General features: G+C 41.7%; 1 protein-coding gene across 1 annotated transcript in view; it reads left to right on the top strand.

The window, feature by feature from the left end:
- The window catches only part of megf6b (multiple EGF-like-domains 6b), a 59390-nt gene that overhangs the window by 28482 nt on the left and 7419 nt on the right, over positions 1-23489 (top strand). The window contains exons 5-26 of the mRNA XM_070902251.1: positions 3982-4104; positions 11288-11410; positions 14527-14652; positions 15325-15447; positions 15992-16114; positions 16214-16351; positions 17149-17271; positions 17510-17632; positions 18072-18242; positions 18927-19058; positions 19186-19314; positions 19431-19559; positions 19748-19882; positions 20260-20394; positions 20504-20629; positions 20730-20861; positions 21245-21373; positions 21477-21608; positions 22113-22241; positions 22359-22487; positions 22822-22950; positions 23045-23173. Coding sequence (XP_070758352.1) covers positions 3982-4104; positions 11288-11410; positions 14527-14652; positions 15325-15447; positions 15992-16114; positions 16214-16351; positions 17149-17271; positions 17510-17632; positions 18072-18242; positions 18927-19058; positions 19186-19314; positions 19431-19559; positions 19748-19882; positions 20260-20394; positions 20504-20629; positions 20730-20861; positions 21245-21373; positions 21477-21608; positions 22113-22241; positions 22359-22487; positions 22822-22950; positions 23045-23173 — 2868 coding nt within the window. The remainder of the gene's footprint in view (positions 1-3981; positions 4105-11287; positions 11411-14526; positions 14653-15324; positions 15448-15991; positions 16115-16213; positions 16352-17148; positions 17272-17509; positions 17633-18071; positions 18243-18926; positions 19059-19185; positions 19315-19430; positions 19560-19747; positions 19883-20259; positions 20395-20503; positions 20630-20729; positions 20862-21244; positions 21374-21476; positions 21609-22112; positions 22242-22358; positions 22488-22821; positions 22951-23044; positions 23174-23489) is intronic.

The following is a 23489-nucleotide window of genomic DNA, read 5'->3' as shown; positions in this document are numbered from 1 at the left end:
GGCCACATCTGTTATAAAACACCACAGAAAACCCTGAATACACTGCAATAAAACACAAAACCACTAACTACAGCCTTCAAAATTAGTAAACAGTTAAATCAACTCTTCTTTTCTTGTTTTTCAAAGACTGTACATATAAGCTTTTAGTGCTGAAACGAATCGTCATTTGATTTATTAAAGTCTCATTACAATACTGACATGCTCATATGTAGATTGAAGGAGTTATTGGTCTATACTCGCTGCAAAGAAACCTCTTTGATTTCAATGTAAATGATGGAGGACAAAATCCACAGTCCTCGTTTTTATATAGAAATGAATTGAATGAAAGTTCAGCTGAAGCTGATATGAGGCTTCAGCAGTCTCGGTTAAACAAATAAAGTTAATATCTCCTAAAGTTAGTGTTTTTAGTACCAAATTCCTGCTTTGTGTTACTATCCCTCTGCAGTGGCTCAGAAAAAGAAAAAAGAAAAACACTGTCTGGGGAAACACAAAGAGGACATTTTATGCTACAACGACTGTAACTTTGGAAGATGTGCACTTGATTTATATAAATCTGATTGCTGAAGCATCATACAAGCTTCAGCTAAACTTTAGAATATATTTTTACACAGAACAACGACTGTGGATTTTGTCCTCCATCACTGACATCATCAGGAAGGGATCTCTCTGCAGCCAGTATGGACAGGAGGAGCAATAACTCTTTCAATGTACATATGGCCATATGAGTATTGCTTTAAGATAGACTTGAGAAAAATGTGAGTCTATCCTTTACGTGATTAGTCCACCAACAGAAAGTTGGTTAACAATTATTTGTTTGTCATTTATAAAGCCTAATGTCAGAATTTGTTCTGATTCTCTGTTTCATATCATTTTAGATTGAATATCATCTGGTTTTGGACTGTTAGTTGGCCAAAACAAGTACATTTAAGATGTCACCTTAGGCTCTGGGAACATGTGATGGGCGTTTTTCACTATATTTCTGACATTATATTACATTTATAGACTAAAAGATTAAAGGAATAGTTCAACATTTTGGGAATTACTAGCTTGACTATTAATGTTCTCATTTAACTCTCAGCTAGAAAGCAAATGAGTGTATTTCCCAACATGTCTGAACTATCCCTTTAATTAATCATTCAAGAGAATAATTGACAGATTACGGTAATCGATGGTGAAAATTATCATTATTTGCAACATTTTGATGTGGACAGGATGCTTGCATTAGACTGTACAGATGTTGGCCTGCTCACTGTGTGTGTAATGTTTCATTGATAACATTTCACAAGGGAGTCCTCATGTTAGTTGTCCTAATGTTGTAATGTTTGCCATATATATAGCTGAGCATCACCACGTGGTGAAAAAGTCCTGTGCGATTCTCCCTGCATGGGTCTGAATCTGAGTTTTGACCTTTGACTCTGACCTGGGGCATAAGTTGGGCGGCAGACACACTACCTTGGTTCAGGCATCTGAACCCCCCAGAGGCTCAGGTCAAGGAGAACAAACCTTGGTGATCTGATGTTCACGGGAAGGGGGTCCTTCTTTTAAGGGGGCTACAGCTCTTGTTTCGCTCCTTTTTCTTAGATGTGTCTGATCACTCTGCTGGAGGTTCAACTTGGTGACGGATTGATGGATGGATGGGTGGGGGTGATGTAAAATGAAATGCCCCATGGAGTCAGGTGAAGGTGCACCCTCCGCTCCAACACCCAGACTCATGTCTTCAGAGGTCATTGAGTTTAACATTCATAGAAAATACATTTATGGCTGGGGGACAGTTTCTGTTTTGAAATAAGCTTATACTAATACAAACAGTAGTGTAGCATAGATATATAGTGATTAGAAAAGGTAATCTTTCCATGTTGCAACCACATATTAACAATAATCTGGTTCATCTCTCTGTTTTTGTTTTTTTGGCAGACTTTTGGAACTATTTATTGATTTCCAACATGTGGTCCTCATTGTAAAAGAACATCAACAATGTAACTGAAGACAATATAATGTAATATAAAGATAATACAATACAAACATTCTTAAAGTATATAACAAAGGCTCATTTCCATATTTAAAACACAAAACCTGTCCATGGTAATGAGTTTCCTCTGTCCTCTAAACAGCTAAATACCTGATTGAGGAAAAAGAAAAAATGCTACTTTATTGATCATCAGACTTTCAGTTGTGTTGTATGTATTCTGACCTGTAGCACTTCAACATTCCTGCCTGCTCACTGGGCAGAAAAACTCGGAGAATGATGAGCGTGACGCTGACCCTGGGCAGACTCCTGCTCAAGCTGCCACACAGGTGTGTGGCCTCAGGGGGGGAATGAGGCAGAGACAGACATCCTCACGTACATGCACACACACACACACACACACACACACACACACACACACACACACACACACACACACACACACACACGCACACTCAACACGAACTCACTCATGCTGCAGATCTCACCTCAGGATCCCTCAGGGTCTTTTAATCCTGCCCTTGACTTCAGGTCACCATCACTTGTCTGCTTTAGTCTGGTTGTTTCTGCATATCGTCTTCAAACCTGCTGTCATTATGGTTCTTATTTTGCAAGTTCAATGAACTGTACTAAGAGGCAGGAACTCTCTCTCACCCCTTAGACCCAGACTCATTAAATCAAGCTCTTTTGTGCCCAAATGAAAGTCGACGAGCATCCCAAATTGGATCTTTAGCGGTAATTTATCTAGTCTTGCTAAGAAGGACTGGAGTAATGAATTGATTAAAATATGTTTCATGATGTAATAAAATTAATTCTTGACGTTAAAGGTAACATTTCATTACATATTGTGTGCCGTTTAGGTTTTATGACAGTTGCTGTGTTTTTGGTGTGACCATTTCCAGATGTTGTAAAGTGAGAGAGAAATACTTTAATTGGCTGGTTAAACGTTGGCATCGCAACATACCAGCATTTGCTAGCAGGAGGAAAATGTTCTATAAAGCAAATGTCTTTGCGTTCGTACTCTTCCTCTGTACAGTAACTCTCCTCTTTTATGGACATGGAGAAAGTTTACAAGCTGATTAGTGCCAAGCCTCCTAATTTTCTCCATGGCCTTTAGTTTGCAGTCCAAGATTCCTTCGGCTGGCATGGCAAGGGAAACAGCCCAATGTCATCAAGTCTAAAACTACTCTGTGAGCGTAATCTCTCCTGACAAGCCCCCATATGAACGAAATTTAACATTAATGCAGGCAATGTGGAGCTGCGTCCCGAAACTGCAGTATAAAAGTGAACAACCCGCAACACATTACTCCTTTTCATTACGCAGAAGCTCTGCAGCTCAAATGATGGTATATGTTGACCTGTCATCACCTGTATCTGACCCGAGTCATTATGTGTAGTTTGGGAACTGGAGGGAAAGATTTTATCTGGTTTAGCTGATGACAGCTTTGGCAGGATATTTAGCTGATGGGAATGAAATGGAAAAACTGTGACTTCTTCTGGAAGTGTTTTGGAGGTTCTGCATGATTGACAAATGCCTCCTCCTGGTTCATGTTGGTGGAGGTTTATAGGTTAGAGGCAATGAGGACAACATGTTACTGCTGCATATTTCCTTTTGTCCCACTCAATTTATTACTTGATATATTTTCATTCCGTTTTGGATATATTTTGTATTTTTCATTTTTCATTTTCCATGGTGTTGGTACTAAGGAGACGAGTTTAAGGATGGAAACGGCGCACGCAATTTCCCGCAGTGATTCCCATGAATTTCCAGGCACTTGAGCACATTCCACACTTTCAAAAAGCAAGATCCAAATGTATTCATGGAAAACATTTAAAACTTGACATGAAAGGGAAGACGCGTTTTTTTCTTAATCTTTGCTGCTTAAAAAAAGCTCAATGCTGTTTTCACCAAAACACTAAGCTTTTTAAACATGTCTTTGTTCTTTCTAATATCTGCTTTTGGTCGTGGTTTTAATGACTGCAGGATTAACTTTGTCCTTGTTTCTCCTCCTCAGATGTGAATGAATGTGAGGAGACCAATGGAGGCTGTGAGGCTCTCTGCTGTAACACCATAGGAAGTTTCTACTGCAGGTGTCCTCCTGGCCTGAAACTGAATGAAGATGGCAAAACCTGTCAAGGTGAGTCCTCTCCTATTTTTGTTTGGTTGTTGAGCTGGTTTAATATCAATATCAGTAATATGATACCAGATATTGGGGTACTCATACTGTGCAGCTATAATGTTGTTTGATATATCCTTTCTGACTGAGGAAATTAAACATTGTCTTTGGTTTTGTCAGTATTTCTCAGCCTGAGTCGATTACATGTCATTTTACCACGAACCCTGAATTACCTTCGCCCAGGTTTGTGTCCTCACTCCACTCAACATCCACTATACTATTAAATGTTTTTAGCCATGCTAGCTGTGTGGTTCTATGGATGGCAATGTCGGTCACATGGTCGGTCGGTCCACTACTTTGGTCCAGACCAAAATATTTTAACAATTAGTGCATATATTGCCTTGAAATTTGAGACATTTCAGACATTCATGCTTCCCAGAAGATGAATCCTAACAAATCTGATAATCCGCTGATTTTTCCTCTAATGGCACCATGAAGTTGACATTTATGGTTTTGAGTGAAAGATTGCAACAACTGTTTTTCTACAGACATCCATGTTCCCCCCAGGTTGAATTGCAACAACTTTGGTGGTCCTTTAACTTTCCGTCTAGCGCCATAATCAAAAAATGTAATTAGTCCAGTACTTTGGTTTCTGACAAAATACCTGCAAAACTAATGATATTCCCATCAGCCTCAGCTGTACTTTGTGTGTAGTGCTTATTAGCAAATTTTAGAGCCACTAGTGCGGCTGTAGACTCATAAACATACTGAGCTTAAACAATAATCAGGATTTGCGTCTTTACTCCACTCAGCATTCGTTACATTGATACATGTTTTTGGTCCTTTATTCTGTATTTTCTTTGCACATTTTTATTTTGACATTTATTGAGTTTTTATTTTTATTCGTGGTTCAGTGAATGTAGATTCTGCAACCAGTAAATATCAAAAACAAGCCATTTTAACTCAAGTGAACCAGATCTCGTACTCTTTAAATTATGTCATGACTTGGACTACCTGTGGAAGACAGTCCAGCTACCAGTCTATCATGAGGCTTAGCATCTGTGAACCACAGCTCACCAAATCTGAGCTTCTTCCGAATATTTTCCCATGAGATTTACTTTCGCTCCATCATATTTTGATGTTTCTGATTAGGAAATCTCTTCGAGTGGTTGGTGTAATCAGAATAATGATTCCTCTGTGCAGCAGCCAAGCCTAGAGGAAAGACGCTGGAGTGCTATGCAGTATGGCTGTCTGCTGGAGGAACCAGTGAGAGATCTGATCCAGGTCACGGTTATTAGGAGAGTTGATGGGAACGTTGTCACAGCTGGCTTTCATAGCTCTCTGCCCTCCACCGCTGGTGTATATTGGAGGAAGACAGCTACCCCCTACCCCCTACCCCCAGCATTAATGTCCTAATTGTCTATAATTGGCAGTAGTATTAAGAGAGGTAAAAGAAGCTGGATGAATGTTGGGGATGTTTGAGTTAGCGCTGCATGTGTGGGGCTGCGTCTGCAGAAAGTAATCCGCTTTCCTTCTGCATGGCGGCCTGTAGGTGGGAGGGCTGCAGAGTCAAAGTCAGAGTCCGGGTGAAAGACAAGATCCATTCATTTAGCTGTGAAGAATAAATGGTTCTGGGGAGTTGGATCGTACACAACCATATTAATACGTTTGGGGAATCCTGTCCTTGGCAACATGCTATAATTCTTTTAATGAAAGACATCTGCTGCGGGATGTTAATATGCCAACACTGCTGGCATGGGCAAGAAACGAACAAACACATCTTTTGTTCTGTGCAAACCCCCCCACCGTCTCCAAAAAGACAATTTAATCCCTTGCGGAGAGTCCCTACATTTAAGCTCCTGGTCAGATTCCCTTTTATTTATGTATTTGTTCATTCATTTTGTTTTAAATTTTGAATAAGCAGCGTCGATATAAATGGCACTGATCAAAGTGGAAGAAGCCAACAGTAACTGCTGTCATGCTGAGCGCAGTGCAGTGCAGCAGTGTCAACATTTTACATTACAACATTTTAGCCGTCATGCCAAATGAACGTTACTGCTCTGACCAATACGAGCGTGAAGGTGGGAGTCATGGTCTGCCAGTGCTTGGCACCTGTCTTAATAGTGAGCTCTAGGAGTGTGTGAGTAACGGCTTCCAAAGTCAACAGATATTAGATGCTCTTGAGCACAACATTTCCCGTTAAAAAAAACAACCCATCTTGCTGTTGCTAGGGTCTCTCCAGGATTTTTCTGGTGTTTTATATATATATTTTTTTACTCTGGTAAGATATCTTACAGTTATGGCTCTGAGCCTATCATCTGTCTTCCATGCTTGAGCGACCGCTTTCCTCCTCACCTGGCTGGCATCAATGTCCACATGATTCTGAGGTCTGCACAAATATGCATTTTATATGTGCGGAGTTGTGAATATGACGGCGGGTGGTGTCTCAAAAACAATGTATATCAGTTTGTGCTGGTCTGTCTGGGCTTGAGAACTTCTCAGATGCTTGTGGCCTGATGTAATGACATGAGTGCAGGTGTATGTTACAGAAGCTTTAAGGCTGCATTATTGAGAAAAAAATGTCATAAGAAGTGAAGTTCACAGTCATTGTATCCTGAAGAGGTCTCCGAGGGCCATTTCTGTTCAAATAGGGGAAGTGTTGCTGACCATGAACGTGCTTTGCTCTTTATACGCTCTGTAAAGTGCTGTCGTGGTCCTGCTGCTGCGTTTGTGTGTATGTGTTGGCAACAGATGAGAGAGAACGGTGCTTAGCTCCTGAATAGACGATTTCCCTGCAAGGCTCATTCCTTTCTCAGATGTTTGGATTATAAATACTGAATTTGACTTCTGGCACTTAACAAATTTGGCTTTCCTTTGGTGGCAGTTTTTTTTATACACATGTCAATATCAAAAGAAAAATATAGACAGCACATCCTTCAGTCTCTTCACATTCTTTATTCTCCAACACCCGAGTGATGTGCAGTCATAAATCTCTCTTTTTATCATATAACATTCTTTGAACAGACGGTAAAATACAGTGGCCCAGTAATAAAATATAGTTAATCACTGAGGGAAAGACATCAGTCGCAGTTGGCTGGTAAAATGCAGAATTATTTATTTGCAGTTCATGCAGTGCTGGATGCACGTTTAGTTCAAGAGAGAGAGTTTAGGCTGGGGGTGAGAGGGACAGAGGAGAGAGAGGAGGATCTTTAATGTGATGGACATTTAGTAGATGGGAGGGTGAACGAGAGGGAGATGGAGGAAGGGAGAGAAAAGTCAGGAGGCAGAGTGAATAAGAAGTAGTTACCATGTTTCATCAGACCAGGATTCAGCACCTGGAGAGCTGCTCATTCATTTAAAGTTTTCATAGATAATATGCTTAACAAAAATAATCTTTTGATTTAATTTCTTACAGTAATTGTTTTCACTTTTTTTGTTTAAGTTCTCTGTGAGACATTACGTTTCATTTTTGGCCATGGCTTCGTCATCGGGATGGTGGATTTTCTTTTTGGTGTTAATTGAATCGCTGGCATGTCTGACATCTGCTGCAAACTATCCACACAGTTACTATAGAAGGATTTGCTATAGGCCACAGTGTTACCATGGATACCATGGCTACAACCCTGGCTACCTGGCAGCAGGTAAGTGATCATTTCACAGCCAAAATACAGATGAAGCTGTTGTAGTAGTGATTTAATGCTTCCACTCCAAGTCCATCCTCAAGAGGAATCATTTTTAAAATGTATTCATTCAACTGTTAAACATTAAAGTGGGAAACACTGTCATTTTATTTTACGAGAGATTAATGTGATTCTGTAGAAAATGCTACCATATAAACTTTTGTTCTGAAAAGAATTTTTTTTTATATAGGAATATAAATAGATTTTCCATCGCACATATCTTCACCATTTTTACATACAGTAGGACTTAGTGGATAAGCAGGGAGTTATTTACAGCCAGACTGGCTAATCAGTCCCTCTGATAATGTGTCTACTGTACGCTCCGTCTGGCACTGCCCAGATAACTTGCTCTCTGATCAGAGTAGGGGAGGATCGTTTTATCAACAAAGATTAGGGCACATGAAAACATGAACTATGAATCACGAGAGAGGCTTTGTGATGCTAACACAAACAGGGCTAGAAACCAGATACACTCTCGGCTGATTATGTCAATATTATTATGATTGAATATTTCTTTTCATGTTTGGCAGGACTGCAGCGCTCAGGGATAAATGCACAAGATGAAACATGTTTTACATTTATTATTACCATAATGCTGATAATCCCTCTGATCTGCTGCGTTACTTAGAAGTCATTCTTGGAGATAAATCAAGACTGTTCAGAAATAATTTATCTTCTGCGCACAATAAACAAATCACCTTTGAGAAGCAGACCAAAATAGTTTTCCATGAAGACGACACCGTGCTGTAGGTGGCTGCGGGCAGAGAATTAATGTGTCTTCTGTAAAAGCCAACGGCTGCGGAGGCTTTGGCTCCGAGCTCGGGGGGGGATCATGTTCTGGAAGTGGAAACCAGGCTGGAGGGGATTCACTGATGGCGCTGCAGTTGACAGAGGAGCAGTAGCTCCACAGCGCTGGACCCGTTTCATGAAAAACCAAACCAAAGGACGGCATGCAGCATGGATGGAAAAACGAAAGGACGGCTCCTGCCAGCTTTCCTGGAGTTTGGCAACAGAGAGACGAAGAAGAGGAAAGTTTAGAAGCTCATTTCTGCCCCAAACACTATATTTGAAGATGTCGTGGGATATTATTGGGAGTAGATGGGTTCAGCCGAAGGATATTTCTATAATTTAACTGTCTTGGCCAGATTTTACTGGAACCATTAAGCAAGTAGATGTTAGTCCCTTTATGCTCGTACACTGCATTTTTGTTCTTATTCTAATCATATCCCTGTTTTTATTATGAAGAGGAGAATCAGTGTTTCATACTTAAATTTCATAATTTACGATTCTTTGCTTCCACCATCATGTTCTATAACGTCAGGATGATGTGTTTTGGGTCTTGTAAAGACCTGATTTATGAGTGAATCACAGGTCATATACTGTTTGTATGTACTTGTGTGTACTGCGGGAACATGGAGACAGTGATGTGGTGTGTAATCTGCACGATGAGGCTCAGATTGTCCAACTCGCATGTTCCCTCCATCCCACACAGCGTGACACGAGCACTGTGGAGGCCAAATTCTCTCCCTGTTGCAGAGACGGTGAGAGTCTGGCCTCAAGAAATGTTACCTAACCAACGTTTTTAGATAAACAATGAATCAAATGTGTGATGTGAAAGGGGTCGCTTGTAGTTAAGAACCCACGGAGAATTAGCACTCTGAAGTTCACCTTGGCTCTACAGAGTGTGTCAGCATTTTTTAGTGTTTTGGTTTTCTGGTCATTGTTTAGGTTCGCTTTCATTGCATCCACATCAGCCGTCTTCCTGGGGTCCACAATAAAACAACAATATAAACACAGAATGATTTCAAATCACACGGTATCAATAAAACATGAAACAGCAGAATAAGTCAAATATAAAGATCAGAACATAAGTGAAATAACTCTAAATAGAACGAAAGAAAGCAATCGAAAAGGTTCAAAACCACCATCAGCATTAACTAAAAGTGACCTTGAGTTGTTGAAAGTATAAACAGTATCTTGACTCTTGTTAACACAGTAGCATCCTGAGACTACATACATGTATCCATCCATCCATTACCTATACCTGGTTATTCTTTGCAGGCTTGCTGTCCCAGCTCACAGTGGGTGAGGGGTCGTGTTCACCCTGCAGGTCGCAGTCTGTTGCAGGCTGATATATTTAGTCAGACAACAAATGCCATATTCACATTTATGTGAGTTGAAGCTTCCAATTTCCCCTAAGCAGCATGTCTTTGGACTGTGGGAAGAAACGGCACTGAGATATGTATACTGTCTGTATACATCTATTTATGTGCAAATTATTCTTCCCACTAAGGGTACAAGACTATCAAGGCTGTCTATTTATTTTATGGAGGGATTTGCAGTGTGATGAATGTTGAGAAATTGTTTATGGGGTTTATTTATACTGAACTGTTAATGCGTTGTTTACAACACAGAGCCCGAAGACAAAATGTGTGGTCTGCAGTGGGACAGTCAAAGTTTCAAGAGTTTGTACTAAAAGAAAATAAATAAAGACAATTAAGTAAAAGTAAAATTCTCTTTCAGTAAATGATTACTCAGCTAGTTTATAAAACCAGCTCCTTTTCACAGGAATTCCTCTGAATTCTTGAAATAGTTTCTTGCTGCCTGGAGTCAGAACTGTACTGAACAACACATTTCTCAACCAGACATTTAACTTGGCGCTGACTAATAGTCTTTTATGATGTGTTAGCTGTTTTTACAGACCTTCTACAGCAGCCAGAAGACATTCACACTCACCTTATTAATGTGCCACATCACTTGTTTCAGTCAGCAACATTTCCAGTAACTCCACTGTGCTAATTTTAGTCATGTTGAACCACTCAGGTAACTTGTCACTGGCCAGGAGGTGAGGCGGGTTTGACTTCATGTCCTAATTTTCCTGATGAGGATGGCGGCAGACGGGCTGTTAGCAGAAGTCCAAACAGAGTCGGGCTTCCTAAATCAGCTCAGATCTCACAGGGGGTCCGCTGAGGAACTCAGAAAACAATTTATTAGTCTTTGACCCCTAAAATAAGAAATGTTTAGGAACACTGCTTGTTTCCTTTGAAATCTGGTCACACAGCGAGGCAGTTCTCTTTTGCTCACCACCATTTTCTCAGATGAAGAACCCCCTTCTTTTATTTGTTGATAATCTCAATGCTCGGCTGAGAGGAATGTGTATGTTTTGCATCGTCCGATTTGAGTTTCCATATGTTTGCTGCACCCAAGGGAATTTGACAAGAAGCAAAGGAATTTAAATTTGGTTTTAAATGTTCAGTAGTTGTTACCACATGGGGGATTTGTTTGTTTGAGCTGCAATGCACTTGTAGAATACTTTCTCTTCTCATCCATCATCTCCTTTCTTCTTGAAATACATCTTTATCTTAAAACCGGCATTGAATTCCTCTCTCAGCTTGGCAGCTCATCTGGGCTTTATTCTCGTGACCAATTTTTTCTCATAATGAGAGGATTTAGTCAAATTGCACTAATTTCTCTCCCGTCTCTCTCTGCTTCTGTCTGTCTCTTTTCTCCCTCCTTCCCTACAGATATTGATGAGTGCCAGGTCCATAATGGAGGCTGCCAGCACAGATGTGTTAACACCAGGGGCTCCTACTACTGTGAATGCCACCCGGGCTCTCGCTTGCATGTGGACGGCCGCACCTGCCTCGGTAAGGATCGTTACAGCTTTGTGGCAGCGTTTACATTGAACAAGCTTGAAGAAACGGTCATAGGTCTGCAAAATGAAATAACACTGCTGACAGGGAAGATATGGCACTAATGTTACAATCACAGCGCCCTGATGTTTGTCAGGCCTGCTGCATTTATAGAAAAAAGTTGTGAATACACATATAGGACACATCAGTAAATTACAGGTAGTGTTGATTAAAAACATGAAAGTGATGCACAAAAGGTTAAATACATAAAACCAAGTAACACAATTGACTACAACCTGATTTGAGGTTTCATCCTTCCTGTAATCCAGTTAGAAGCAGAAGTATGAAGGCCTCCAAAGTTTCCTCTCTGTAATGTGGCCCCACTTGTTCAAAACCCACATTAACAATGAAACACTGTTTTAGAAGAACTAGTCTGCTGGAAGGTCCTTTACGGCGAATATTGTTTTGAGTCATTATTTCATTGAAGTTTAGCCACATATGCTTTTTGACATGGGCACTTAATCATGTAAACCACATTCATAATGTTGCAGTAGATGACCCCTTTGATTCTGACTAAAAGCCCTATTGTGAGATGATTCAAATAACATTTGCTGGTGAAGCCACACTGAGTACAGTTCGTACATCTTTAATTCCCTTCAGTGGGTATCTTGTAGGAAGAAGTTTTTTCTGTGAGTGAATTAACCCCAACTTGACATGTCCTGGAGAACATTTGTACTAAGGCTGCAACTAACTATCCTTTAATTTGCTGATTACTTTATTATATTGTTTTATTATTGGTTGGCCTATGGAATGTCCAAAAATTATGAAAAATGACCATCACAATTTCCTGAAGTCCAATGTGTTATCATGAAAAATAGTCCAAAACCCAAAGATATTCAGTTTACAATCATATAGGACAACGTAAAGCAGCAAATCCTCACGATTGAAAAGCTGGAACTCCATGTTTCCTGTCATCTCTCCACTGTCTACTCTTCATAAAGGCACAAAATGCCCCCAAAAATATTCACCCTACTAATCTATTAACTGACTAATTGTTTCAGCTCTAGCTTGTACAGCATACATTGTAGTACTACAGTAACTATACTATAGTAAAGCTCTATATCTTGGCTGTCCTTTTCAATCTATTAACAGTTGGAAATGCATTAAACATATTTGTTTTTCTGTGGAGTCTGGGTTTAGAAACTGCCCCCTTTTGAATCAGATAGGTGCAATTGGGTCCTAAAAATAGTTTTTCCATGTGGGCTTTGACCTTAACATCCAAGAAACAGAATGAAATAAAAATAGGAGCTCTCCACATGCTCTGCATTTGCCAACATGGATGAGGAGTCCTTAAAGTGAGACTATGTTCCTTGGAAATGAAAAGTTGAATTATAAAGCAACGAAACACACACTTGCTCACTTCAGTGTACTCTGGGATTTTGTTGCTACAGCCTCACTTGGTCTTGTGAGACTAGTAGTTTCTGGAAGCTAATGTTGGCAAGAGTCACGCTGTTGTTTCAAACTCCACCTGCTGAAGAGGAAGATTGTGTGATTCAATTAAAAGCTACAGAACTGCTACTAAATGGACCTTGCGGTGAGATTGTTTTGCGGAGACATTTGAATCGCAATACAAGAAACATGTTTTTGATTGAGTTGTAGCTCACAGTGACGTGCTGAGATTTCATGTTTTAACTGTGACAAAGAGAAAGTTAGGAAGATTAATACAACATCAGAGATTCACCATCTACACATTGTATAACTTACGATTAAACAAAGTGGCAAATTATTATGAGAGAATGTGGAAAACTGGTTTATTTATTAGTTTAGTTGTAACTTAGACCTTAGTTTGGTCTCCTTCCTTAAATGTTATCCTGTCACTCTTGACCTCTGCGGTGTTTACACGGTACCTGTTGTTTCTGTCAGATACACTACAGATAGTATTGGGTTTTTCCAGAAAAAGCTCATACAGAAAAGAGTATAAACCTGGCACCAGTTTCTGCAGTCAGGAATGTATACAGAGTGTTCTCACATCATCTTGTGTTTCTTGGCTTCATAAAGCGAAAAGTTGTTTCATTGTCTTATAGAGCAGAGCAGCACTATAGCTGGGACCCAACTGTCCCTGAGAGGCCCTCGTGTGACAGCTGTTGCATGAAGAAATGACTGATTGCACTAATAATCATAGTGCACATCTGGACTGACTCCCAGGTGAAGCTTATCTGTGAGGCTGCAGCTGCAAGCTGCAAAATGTGTCCATGTTCACAAATAGGCCAAATAAGTTGAAATCAACTCTGAAATCTTGCTTTCCTTACAACAAGGGAATGCATTTTTTTTTTTCATTTTAGCACTATGCACATCATTACCACATAGATACTGGATAAAATACAACACATAGCAATCAGTTCAGAGTCATAGGAAGAAAAAGAAGAGCAGATGTCCTCAAATCAATTCAATCTCAGCTCTGCTCGTCTTATCCAGCTCTTGATCTGCCAGCAGAGGTCACATGTATCCCACACACTTAGCGTGTGGCTGAATAATATTTTAGCTGGAAAGCGCTCTGCGGTTTTGACGTGCACTTGTGATGGATGGATCTCGACTCCAGCCTTCGAGTATGAAAAACACCGTCTTTGAGAACGTCGGGCTGTTGGGCCTCTACCTGATGTTTTTCTCTGACGGGATCGGGTCCAGGCCGTCTGCCGGGGGTTTCATCTGTTGATACGAAGAGGAGAAACACAGACGGGGAAGATGATTGCGCTGGCTCTGCCCTCTATCTCATCAAGTGGACGAGCGTTGTCCACCACAGAGGTCCTGCCATTCAAATCTCTCTGTGATTTTTGGCTCTTTTGTGGTGATGGATCACTCGTAGCATAGCAATCCTCTGAGGTATTCTCTGAGTGTCTGGTAGGAATGTCAGTACAGCGGTCATGACCTCTCTGAGAAATAATCCTGTAGATGTGACACTGCAGTCGAATCAAAAGTCAAAAAGACTAACATGAAACTGCAGTTTGGATTTATGGACATGTTTCTGCAAAGATGTCTGATTTTCTCATTCCCTGTGATTTCTATCCCTTCATTTAAGTTCCTCTAACCTTGTGTCATGTCTCTAAGTTTTTCCCTTTTTTTTGCCTTTTTAGCTGTCCATTCATGTGCCATCAGCAACGGAGGATGTGAACAGTACTGTGTGCAGCAGTCTGCCGCTCATTTCCGCTGTCGGTGCAAGCCAAATTACGTGTTGGCAGAGGATGGCAAGCATTGTAAACGTGAGTGTCCAGACTCTAAGACACTAAACACACACATGAACACATGGCACAAGACAGAAAAGAATAATAATAAATGGATGGGTGACTGAGGAAAGACTGCCAATAAAACTGAGTACTTTGGAAGATTATGAAGGTGTGATTCTGAAGATTTGATCACAACATTAAAAACACATTGCCAGCATCTGCTGCCAGTTGTAATTATCTGACAGGACGTCATGTTGGAGTGTATCACAACAGTCTCATTTGTTTTTTCTCAAATTAGTATTTTGATGTCCTTGCTTCTTCTAATCTCTCCCATCTCTGCGGCCGTGCAGTTTAGTACGGTTCTCTGGAGGTGGGAAATTATACATGTATGTATTTCAAATTACAGTCTTTCAGATGCTTTTACTTTGTAATTGTTGGCTGTGAACAGCTTCCTCTAATTTTTGCAGAGCTGAAGGTTCTCATCCTAGATGCCAGACAGGCTTACACAAGTCAAACACACACACAACTATGCAGAGAGAGCAATAAAGAGATGAGGTGGAGGGTGGCAGTGTGGATGTAAAGCTCTCCACATGCTCTGCATTAAGATGTCACTTTTTATAGTTTTCTCCACTCCAGAGTCAGAAGTGTTCCCTACTTGACTGACACCAGTGGATTTATGTTCACGAGTGTGTGCTTTTTGTGTTGCAGTGCAGAATCCCTGTGCAGATCAGAACGGAGGCTGTATGCACGAGTGTCGGGTCGATGGTGGCAAAGCTCACTGCGACTGTAAAGTTGGTTACATCCTGGCTGAAGATGGGAAAACCTGTGAAGGTAAATTCAAATGTTGAGTGGGAAGAAAATACAAGGAGATAGATATAGAAAACAATCTGGCCACATTTAGTGGCTGCTCTGGAGAGTTTGATCATATCACACACTCGTCTTCCTCAGCAGATGAAGTTGTCACGTTAAAATTTTTCTGAGCACTTTAAAGATTTCTCGTCCACGTCGCCTCAAAAGTCAAGTTGAAGATTGAGAACAGCAGAGAAATGGAAATTTAAACATCTACATTTCCATGTCAACTGCTTAAATTCATGTGATACAGTTCAAAGCTCCAGAACAGCTACTAAATTGTCCCTGCCGTGATTAAAACAAGCACAGCTTTTAAGAAGTGTAAATTCACAAATGAGAAGAAGATGCAGAATTTGCAACGCTGAGTTCAAAGTGTGTGAAAGATGGTTTTGAAGTGCAGAAATGGATTTGATTTGTGAGCAACACATATGGAACAATGGTGGATGTAAATGAACCTGTGCAAACCAGATGTATTCCTCCGTTTTATTCAGTGTGTTTTGTTTTTTTTAACATATCTTTGTCACAGATATCGATGAGTGTGAGACTGAAGAGGCCAACTGTGCTCATGGCTGCCACAACACACTGGGCTCTTACGCCTGTGTGTGTAGTGCTGCCTATGAGCTGGGATCTGATGGAAAACAGTGTTACAGTCAGTTTTAGTATTATCACATGCATAGAAACCTCATATATAGTTGGTACAAGATATGTTAGTCCTTTTAATTAACACACATGATCTCTCTGTGAAAAGGAATTGAGATGGAGATCGTGAACAGCTGCGAGAACAACAACGGTGGCTGTTCGCACCACTGCCAACATTCAACCAGCGGGCCCGTTTGCTCCTGTAACCATGGTTACAGACTAGATGACGACCTTAAGACCTGTGTCGGTGAGAGACTGTAATGCCCTTGCATTGACTTAAAAACATGCATACTCATGCATTACATCAGCACTCATTTACAGTAACTTTCCAGAAACCTTCTTATTGAATTATTAGTGTTTATGTATTAGTGGATCAATAAATTGGTGTTTATGACTAGTTCTGATTACAGTTGGCTTCTTATGGCCATTTCCATTTTGGATCTAGTTCTAAGTTGGTAAAATACCAAGATGTGTGAAGCTCAGAGTCTAACAAATGATTTTCTACTAGTTTTAATATTATATCCAACTTATTTATATCAGTAAAGGTGGGCTTAATATTAGAAACACCTCTCAGTAAAATACAGTTCAATGGCAACACAAACTACATCCTCCAAAATGACCATGCTGTTGAATCAACACCTCTATAAAACAGTTTCAACAAGAACTGAACATTATAACATTCATGAAGGGAGGATTTATTGCAGGATTGTTGCAGTAGACTGCATTCGTTTTAGCTGTGTCACTATGATAAGGATTTAATAGAAAACCATTCTTCCGGTGCTGTTATTACTGTTGCTGCTGTTGTAAACTGTAGGACCTATAATGCCAAAATGGAGTGAATATTTACAGATACGAGCCAAAGTCTGTAAAGGAAAAACATATATAAGTCCAGTGCTTTTCTCCTTTAGTTGTAACTTTGACGTTAATTGGCTGTTAAACCTGTACAATTTACATTATCTCATAAAAGGTTTGTGTCAGTGAGCATGAAGTATATCTCTGCAGTCGGTTCATAATTTTTGTCTTCCTTCTTGTTGTGTTTGGCAGACGTCGACGAGTGTGGAGAGCAGAGCTCCTGCTGTGAGCAGGACTGCACCAACTACCCCGGAGGTTACGAGTGCTACTGCTCAGCAGGATACAGACTCAACTCAGACGGATGTAGCTGTGATGGTGTGTTCAACGTTCAGTCAAAATGTGGATGTTACTCACACTTTTATTAGACTGAATATTTATTTCTGTTGAATTTGGGAGAGTTCCAGTTTGACGTCAACACAAACACACACAATGTTGACTTTGTTTTAGTTTGAGTAAGCGAGAGCTGTTTGGTTACATTGCTTTGGCTTTTCTCACCTTCTCCTCTTGATGTAGCAGAAGTGTTTTGAGTCTGTGTTGTGTCTGTGTTGTTTAGATGTAGATGAGTGTCTGGCTGCTAATGGCGGTTGTGATCACACATGCCAGAACAGCGCGGGTTCCTTTCAGTGTTTCTGCCGCAGGGGTTTCCGTCTGGACGAGGACCGGCAATCCTGCATCCGTGAGTATCAGCAATTACGTTCAAGAGAGTAGGCGAGTGGGAATCACACCAGAAACATGCCAACGGAAACCCTGGCACACTGTTGTTGTCGCGCTGCAAAAAAACATCCTGTGCAAAGAGCGGGTTTTATGGAAAATGGATATTGCAGTTTGAGAAGTGTTAAAACATGAAGCTACTACTTTTTTTTAATGTAATAAAATTGTTCTATTTGAACAAGCCATTCTAAACTGGACCACAGCTTGATGTCTCAACTAAAAACAATAAGATATGGAGCAGGTATAGTAATACTGCCGGCCAGTAAATTCTAAAAAAATCTAAAAACGAGTTATCCCATCAAAGAGAAATTCCACTTGTTTTGAGACCCAAAACTAAACAACATGCAATGTATATTTTTTGCAGTGTGTGTAATTCACTCTCTTCCTGTTTTATCTCCCCGCAGCACTAGAAGATGCAATTGAGGCCCTGTCCAGCGGAGGTGCCATCGAGTTGCCTCTCATTCGCCCCCAGCTCACCTTGATGCAGGACTACAGCCAACCCCTGGAGCGCTACGACGACTATGAAGATGACGAGGGGGAGCTGAGGGCCGAGAGTAACCTGGCAGAGAAATTCGGTGAGTTTCTCCCTCAAAACCATTAACCGCTCATTATCATTAACAGGAACCTGTATCTGATTACCCGAGTGTGACTCCTGAGAGGTGAAGCTGTCTGACAGGCTCATTTACTGCAGGCAGGAACAAACCACACGGTGGGGGCTGATTCCTGTGCTTCATGCTCCCAGACTGTTGGTACACACTGTGACACCACAGCTTCTCTGGCAGGAATGCTGAGGCTTATACGTCCTGGCAGCTAAACGAAGCACGAAGCAGGAAGTCAAAGGCTCCCAGACCTGATGGACTTTTGACAACAGCAGCAGTTGAACATTTAACTTTTGACAAGAGTAATGCCTGCAAAACAAATGTACATGTGACTGGGATCGAAACGTTGCCTATTCAAATATATTTGTGGTTTGGGGTCAGCGTGCAAGCGTTACTTTCATTTCCAGTAGAAGTATAAGTATACAGTATAACAAAGTACGCTCCTTGTAACTTCACTGATAGTTGTAATAATCTCTTTCAATGGTGACACATGATAACATCTGACATCCAAAGAGAAAATCTGGGTTTTTCCCTAAGAAGTCAGAGGCGGTTAAAGTTCAATAAATCAGTCAGGTCTTCACTATGAGCTGTCTTGACTGCGAGCTGGATGGTGCTAGAAAGCAGTGTGAGTTTGAGTCTCATTCGTTACCCTGCTTACAGTGTGTTTGGACGACACTTTCGGCAATGACTGCAGTTTGACGTGTGACGACTGTTCGAATGGAGGAAAATGTAATCCATGGAAAAATGGCTGCGACTGCCCCGACGGATGGATAGGCATCGTTTGCAACCAGAGTGAGGATTGGCTCAACACACACAGACACACCGATACACACACATGTGTATACCGTCACTACTGTATCAAATTATAAAGTCTTGACAGATTAGCAGTGATCCAATGTTTTATTTTTCAATCTCACAGCGTGTTCCGAGGGATATTTTGGTAAAAACTGCTCCTTCCCCTGTAAATGTAAAAACGGTGCCAGCTGTGATCCCGTCACTGGCAGCTGCCGCTGTCCGCCTGGGGTCAGTGGAGACTTGTGCCAGGATGGTGAGTTGTCTCACTTTTGTTGTCTCTTTTCTTACTTGTCAGTGAAAAATGTCTCCCCCCCACGACATCTCAAGTTTCCCGAGTTGTTGAGTTGTTGAGTTGTTTTCTGTGTGCAGGCTGTCCTAAGGGCTTCTTTGGGAAGCAGTGCAATAAGAAGTGTAATTGTGCCAATAACGGGCGCTGCCACCGGACCTACGGAGCCTGTCTGTGTGATCCTGGACTCTACGGACGCTTCTGCCACCTCCGTAAGCCCCGATGTCCTAACATGACCACGCTCTCACCCTTGAACTCACATAGCAGGAACCCCAGATTATAAAAGCATAATTTGACTAACATTGCAAGTATCCATATGCAATAAAACAAGCTTGTAAATACTCGTATTAAAATAATGTTATTTTTTTGTCTCTTCTCCTGCTTGTTTTTCCTCCTTCAGCTTGTCCTAAGTGGACCTTCGGCCCGGGCTGCTCCGAGGAGTGTCATTGTGTCCAGCAGAACACTCTGGAGTGTCACCGTCGCCATGGCACCTGCGTCTGTAAATCTGGTTACCAGGGCAACACCTGCAAGGAAGGTGAGCACACTGTCGTAATGCTCTGCTCATCAAAAGATCTTACTCATGATTGAGTTCACAGATTTTATTTGAACTTTTTGAACATGTACATACAAATACATGACAAAAAACCCCAACAAAATGCAAATCAAAACAAATACATCTGCAGACGTGCAGTCAGACAAAGAAAAGAGAAGGAAAAATAATGCCTGAGTAGTGAATAAATGTCCATCCGTGCCAAGATATGCAGTGTCCATTGCCACCGTCCATTTGCTTTGTGATATAATCAGTAAAGGGACCAGATCTCCTCTAAAGACAGAAAAACATTGAGAAAATCACTGAGCCACTTATTAAAATGAAGAGAGGTGACTAAGTGCTTGGTCCTGTTCCATCTCTAGAATGCAACCCAGGTACTTACGGAGCCGGATGTGAGAAGAGGTGCGCCTGTCCACCAGGAGTGTCATGTGATCATGTGACTGGAGAGTGCCAACGAAAATGCCCTCCTGGTCGTCATGGAGAGCGCTGTGATCAGGGTAGGTGGCCCTACAGAGGACATGCTTTCCTCATGTAAAAAGATTTCATTTGTCTTCAGTGTTTGTCCTCCTGTGTTGAGACAAGTCTCTCCTGTGTGTCCCGTGTCAGACTGTCCAGAGGGAAGGTTTGGAACAGGTTGCGTACATCCTTGTAACTGCAGCGGCGCCCCATGTGACAAAGTGATGGGACAATGCAAGTGTCCAGCAGGGACGTCAGGAAAGCACTGTGAGAACTGTGAGTGCAGACAGGTCTTTTTTTTTTAAACAGCTGAGTACAAAATAACCACACAAATCTGACATGATGATGATGATAAAAATGTGTATATTTTTCACAGTGTGTCCGGAGGGTCTGTGGGGTCCAGGCTGCACAGAAACCTGCCCGCTTTGTGAGAACGGAGGCGTGTGCGATAAACACAACGGGTCGTGTAACTGTCCTCCAGGGTTCATGGGCAGATTCTGCCAGAATTGTGAGTATCAGCAGCGTGCGCTTTTTCGGTTTCCATAGCAATGTGCAGTCAACCAGCTTAGGAGGATGGCAGCACTGTGGAACATTGAAATCACGCAGTGGTGCAGTTTGGACAAGAAATAAAGGAACATGTTAGAAGACGGAGGAATTGCTTTTCTCCGAGGTTATTCACTAAAATCCTTCAGCTGCCTGAAAACCACCTCAGACATATTTTCTGTGGGAAGAACAAATATAATTCCGTTTCAAACAACCACTGGCTCTTAAAGCCTCATATGACGGCTGAACCTAAACTGTCATGGGAACTTGCCGTGCTTTCATGCAATCTGGTGGAGTCTGTTATGGTAGATTAGTCTTGATGTTTAAGATATTCTTTCCCCTGTGCAGCGTGCCCGAGTGGACGTTTCGGTCAAGGATGCCAAATGAAATGTGTGTGCGAGAACAATGCTCGCTGTGATCCAGTGGGTGGGCGGTGTACCTGCGCTCCTGGCTGGACTGGACACAACTGCAGGAAAGGTAAGAGAGCTGGAAAACATTCGTAATCATTACCAACGCTGAAGAGAATTATGTAGCAACACGGATCTTATGTTATGTCTCAAATGTGATGTTTCTGTTGCAGCTTGTGATGCGGGGCACTGGGGGGCAGACTGCGCAGAAATATGCGACTGTAGGAACGGAGACGGCAGCTGTGACGCTGTGACGGGCCAGTGCAACTGTGAGGCTGGTTACACTGGAACACACTGCCATCAGAGTATGTCGTTATGTGTTTGTGTTTAAAGACCACGGCGTTCAATCTGTCATGACTTCAAGTTTTATGATCATAGAATGTTTCAAGTTTTTGCACACCAGAAAGTCTTATTGACATGAACCAAAAAATCCTGCACTCTGTCGATCACTTGTACTAACTTTATTAACACAGTCTGAGTTTTTTTTCTGGTAAAAACAGCTGGAGCTTATGTGTGTCTTTCAGCCCATACATTCATTCATTAGCAGTTTGTGTTCCTATGCTTCTGCAGTGTCATTCTTGGTGCTACCACCAGATGGTGCCAAATTAAAGATTTCAAATCCTACACACAGTGGCTTTAATATGTCAGTTTTATCTCTGTTTGCCATTTGGATTTTTGTTGTGTTTAGTAAGTTGTTTCAATTGTTAGGTACTTATTTGGTATTGTAGAATTGTGTCATTTTACAACCAGCCTTTATAAAACATAACATTGTTTGTTTGTTTGTGTGTGTGTGTGTGATATTTCCTCAGAGTGCCCAGCAGGTATGTTTGGTCTCGGTTGTCGCCATCGGTGTCAGTGTGACAACAAGGCGTTGTGCGACCATGTGAGCGGGGCTTGTACCTGCCAGGTGGGATGGACTGGAACCTTCTGTGAAAAGCGTAAGAGAAGCTCCTTGATCACGAAGCCAAATTTACCTGCTGAATATGTATAAATGCTAGGTATAACAGGTACTCTTTACATCTGTGTGTGTGTGTGTGTGTGTGTGTGTGTTTCAGCGTGTCCTCAGGGTTTTTATGGACTGGACTGCCAGGAGAAGTGTTTGTGTCTAAACGGAGGGAGCTGTGACCATGTCAGCGGAGTTTGTTCCTGTCCTGCTGGCTGGATCGGTCACTTCTGCAACCTGAGTGAGTGACGGGTGCACCACAGAAAGTTATAAAGTTGACAGGTGCTGGCATCACTCCAGTGTTATGAAAGAAAGGTGGAGTCAGATGCTCAAATGGTTCGTATCGGGACATTTGTGTAGCAGCAACGAAGCACCGAGGACAACGCTGACTCACAGGGGAACAAAAACACGCTTGGTTTCAGAGTTATTTGGGAAAACCCAGACGCACATGGGAAAGCGCCGACTTGATGTTCCCCATGCTGTGGCCTGTATCACTTACCAGACACTGGATTTCCCACTTTTGATCCGCAGAGTTCATGAAGAGGTAATGATATTGTTTGTCCCTCTCCTGGCAGCGTGCCCAACCGGTTCCTATGGGGAAGGATGTAACCAAACCTGTAGCTGCCGTAACGACGGCATCTGCCACCCGGCCAGCGGGCAGTGTGTGTGCACGCCGGGCTGGACCGGACCCAACTGCACAGAAGGTGAGTGGACACAACACAGAGCAAAGTGATAATCTGTATGACAGGTAAATAACGGGTCACAAGATGGTTTGGTCTGTGTGTGTTTTTCTCCCAGAATGCCCTGCAGGGTTTTATGGAGCAGACTGTCGGCAGCGCTGCTTGTGTCAGAATGGAGCCACCTGTAACAAGACCAACGGAAAATGTACATGCGCCAGCGGATGGATGGGCACAGCCTGTGAACTGGGTAAGACTCAGAGGTGCTGTGAGTAAGAGTCTCCATATGTGTTACCACAAAACCACCTTCAGATGGATCATTTAGAGGAAAATTCTCATTTATTACAGCTTGAGTCTCATTTTTGTACTTTTGGCCGTCATTTCTAATAACATTCTCAGATCTGGGAACACTGATGTTGCTACGGCAGAGGCTGGCGGGGCAGGAGATGATCAGACAGGTTGTAAACAGGCCAATGGGTTTTTTTAAATCAAGTCAAGTCAACATGGGAGTTGTTTTCAGTTCATTTTGCCAGATTTCCAGTACAGTGTCATTATTACTAAACTGA

Source organism: Enoplosus armatus, chromosome 3 (genome assembly GCF_043641665.1).
Source record: "Enoplosus armatus isolate fEnoArm2 chromosome 3, fEnoArm2.hap1, whole genome shotgun sequence".
Classification (NCBI taxonomy): Eukaryota; Metazoa; Chordata; class Actinopteri; order Centrarchiformes; family Enoplosidae; genus Enoplosus; species Enoplosus armatus.
The sequence above is the reverse complement of the archived record's forward strand: the minus strand, read 5'-3'. Positions and strand labels throughout refer to the sequence as shown.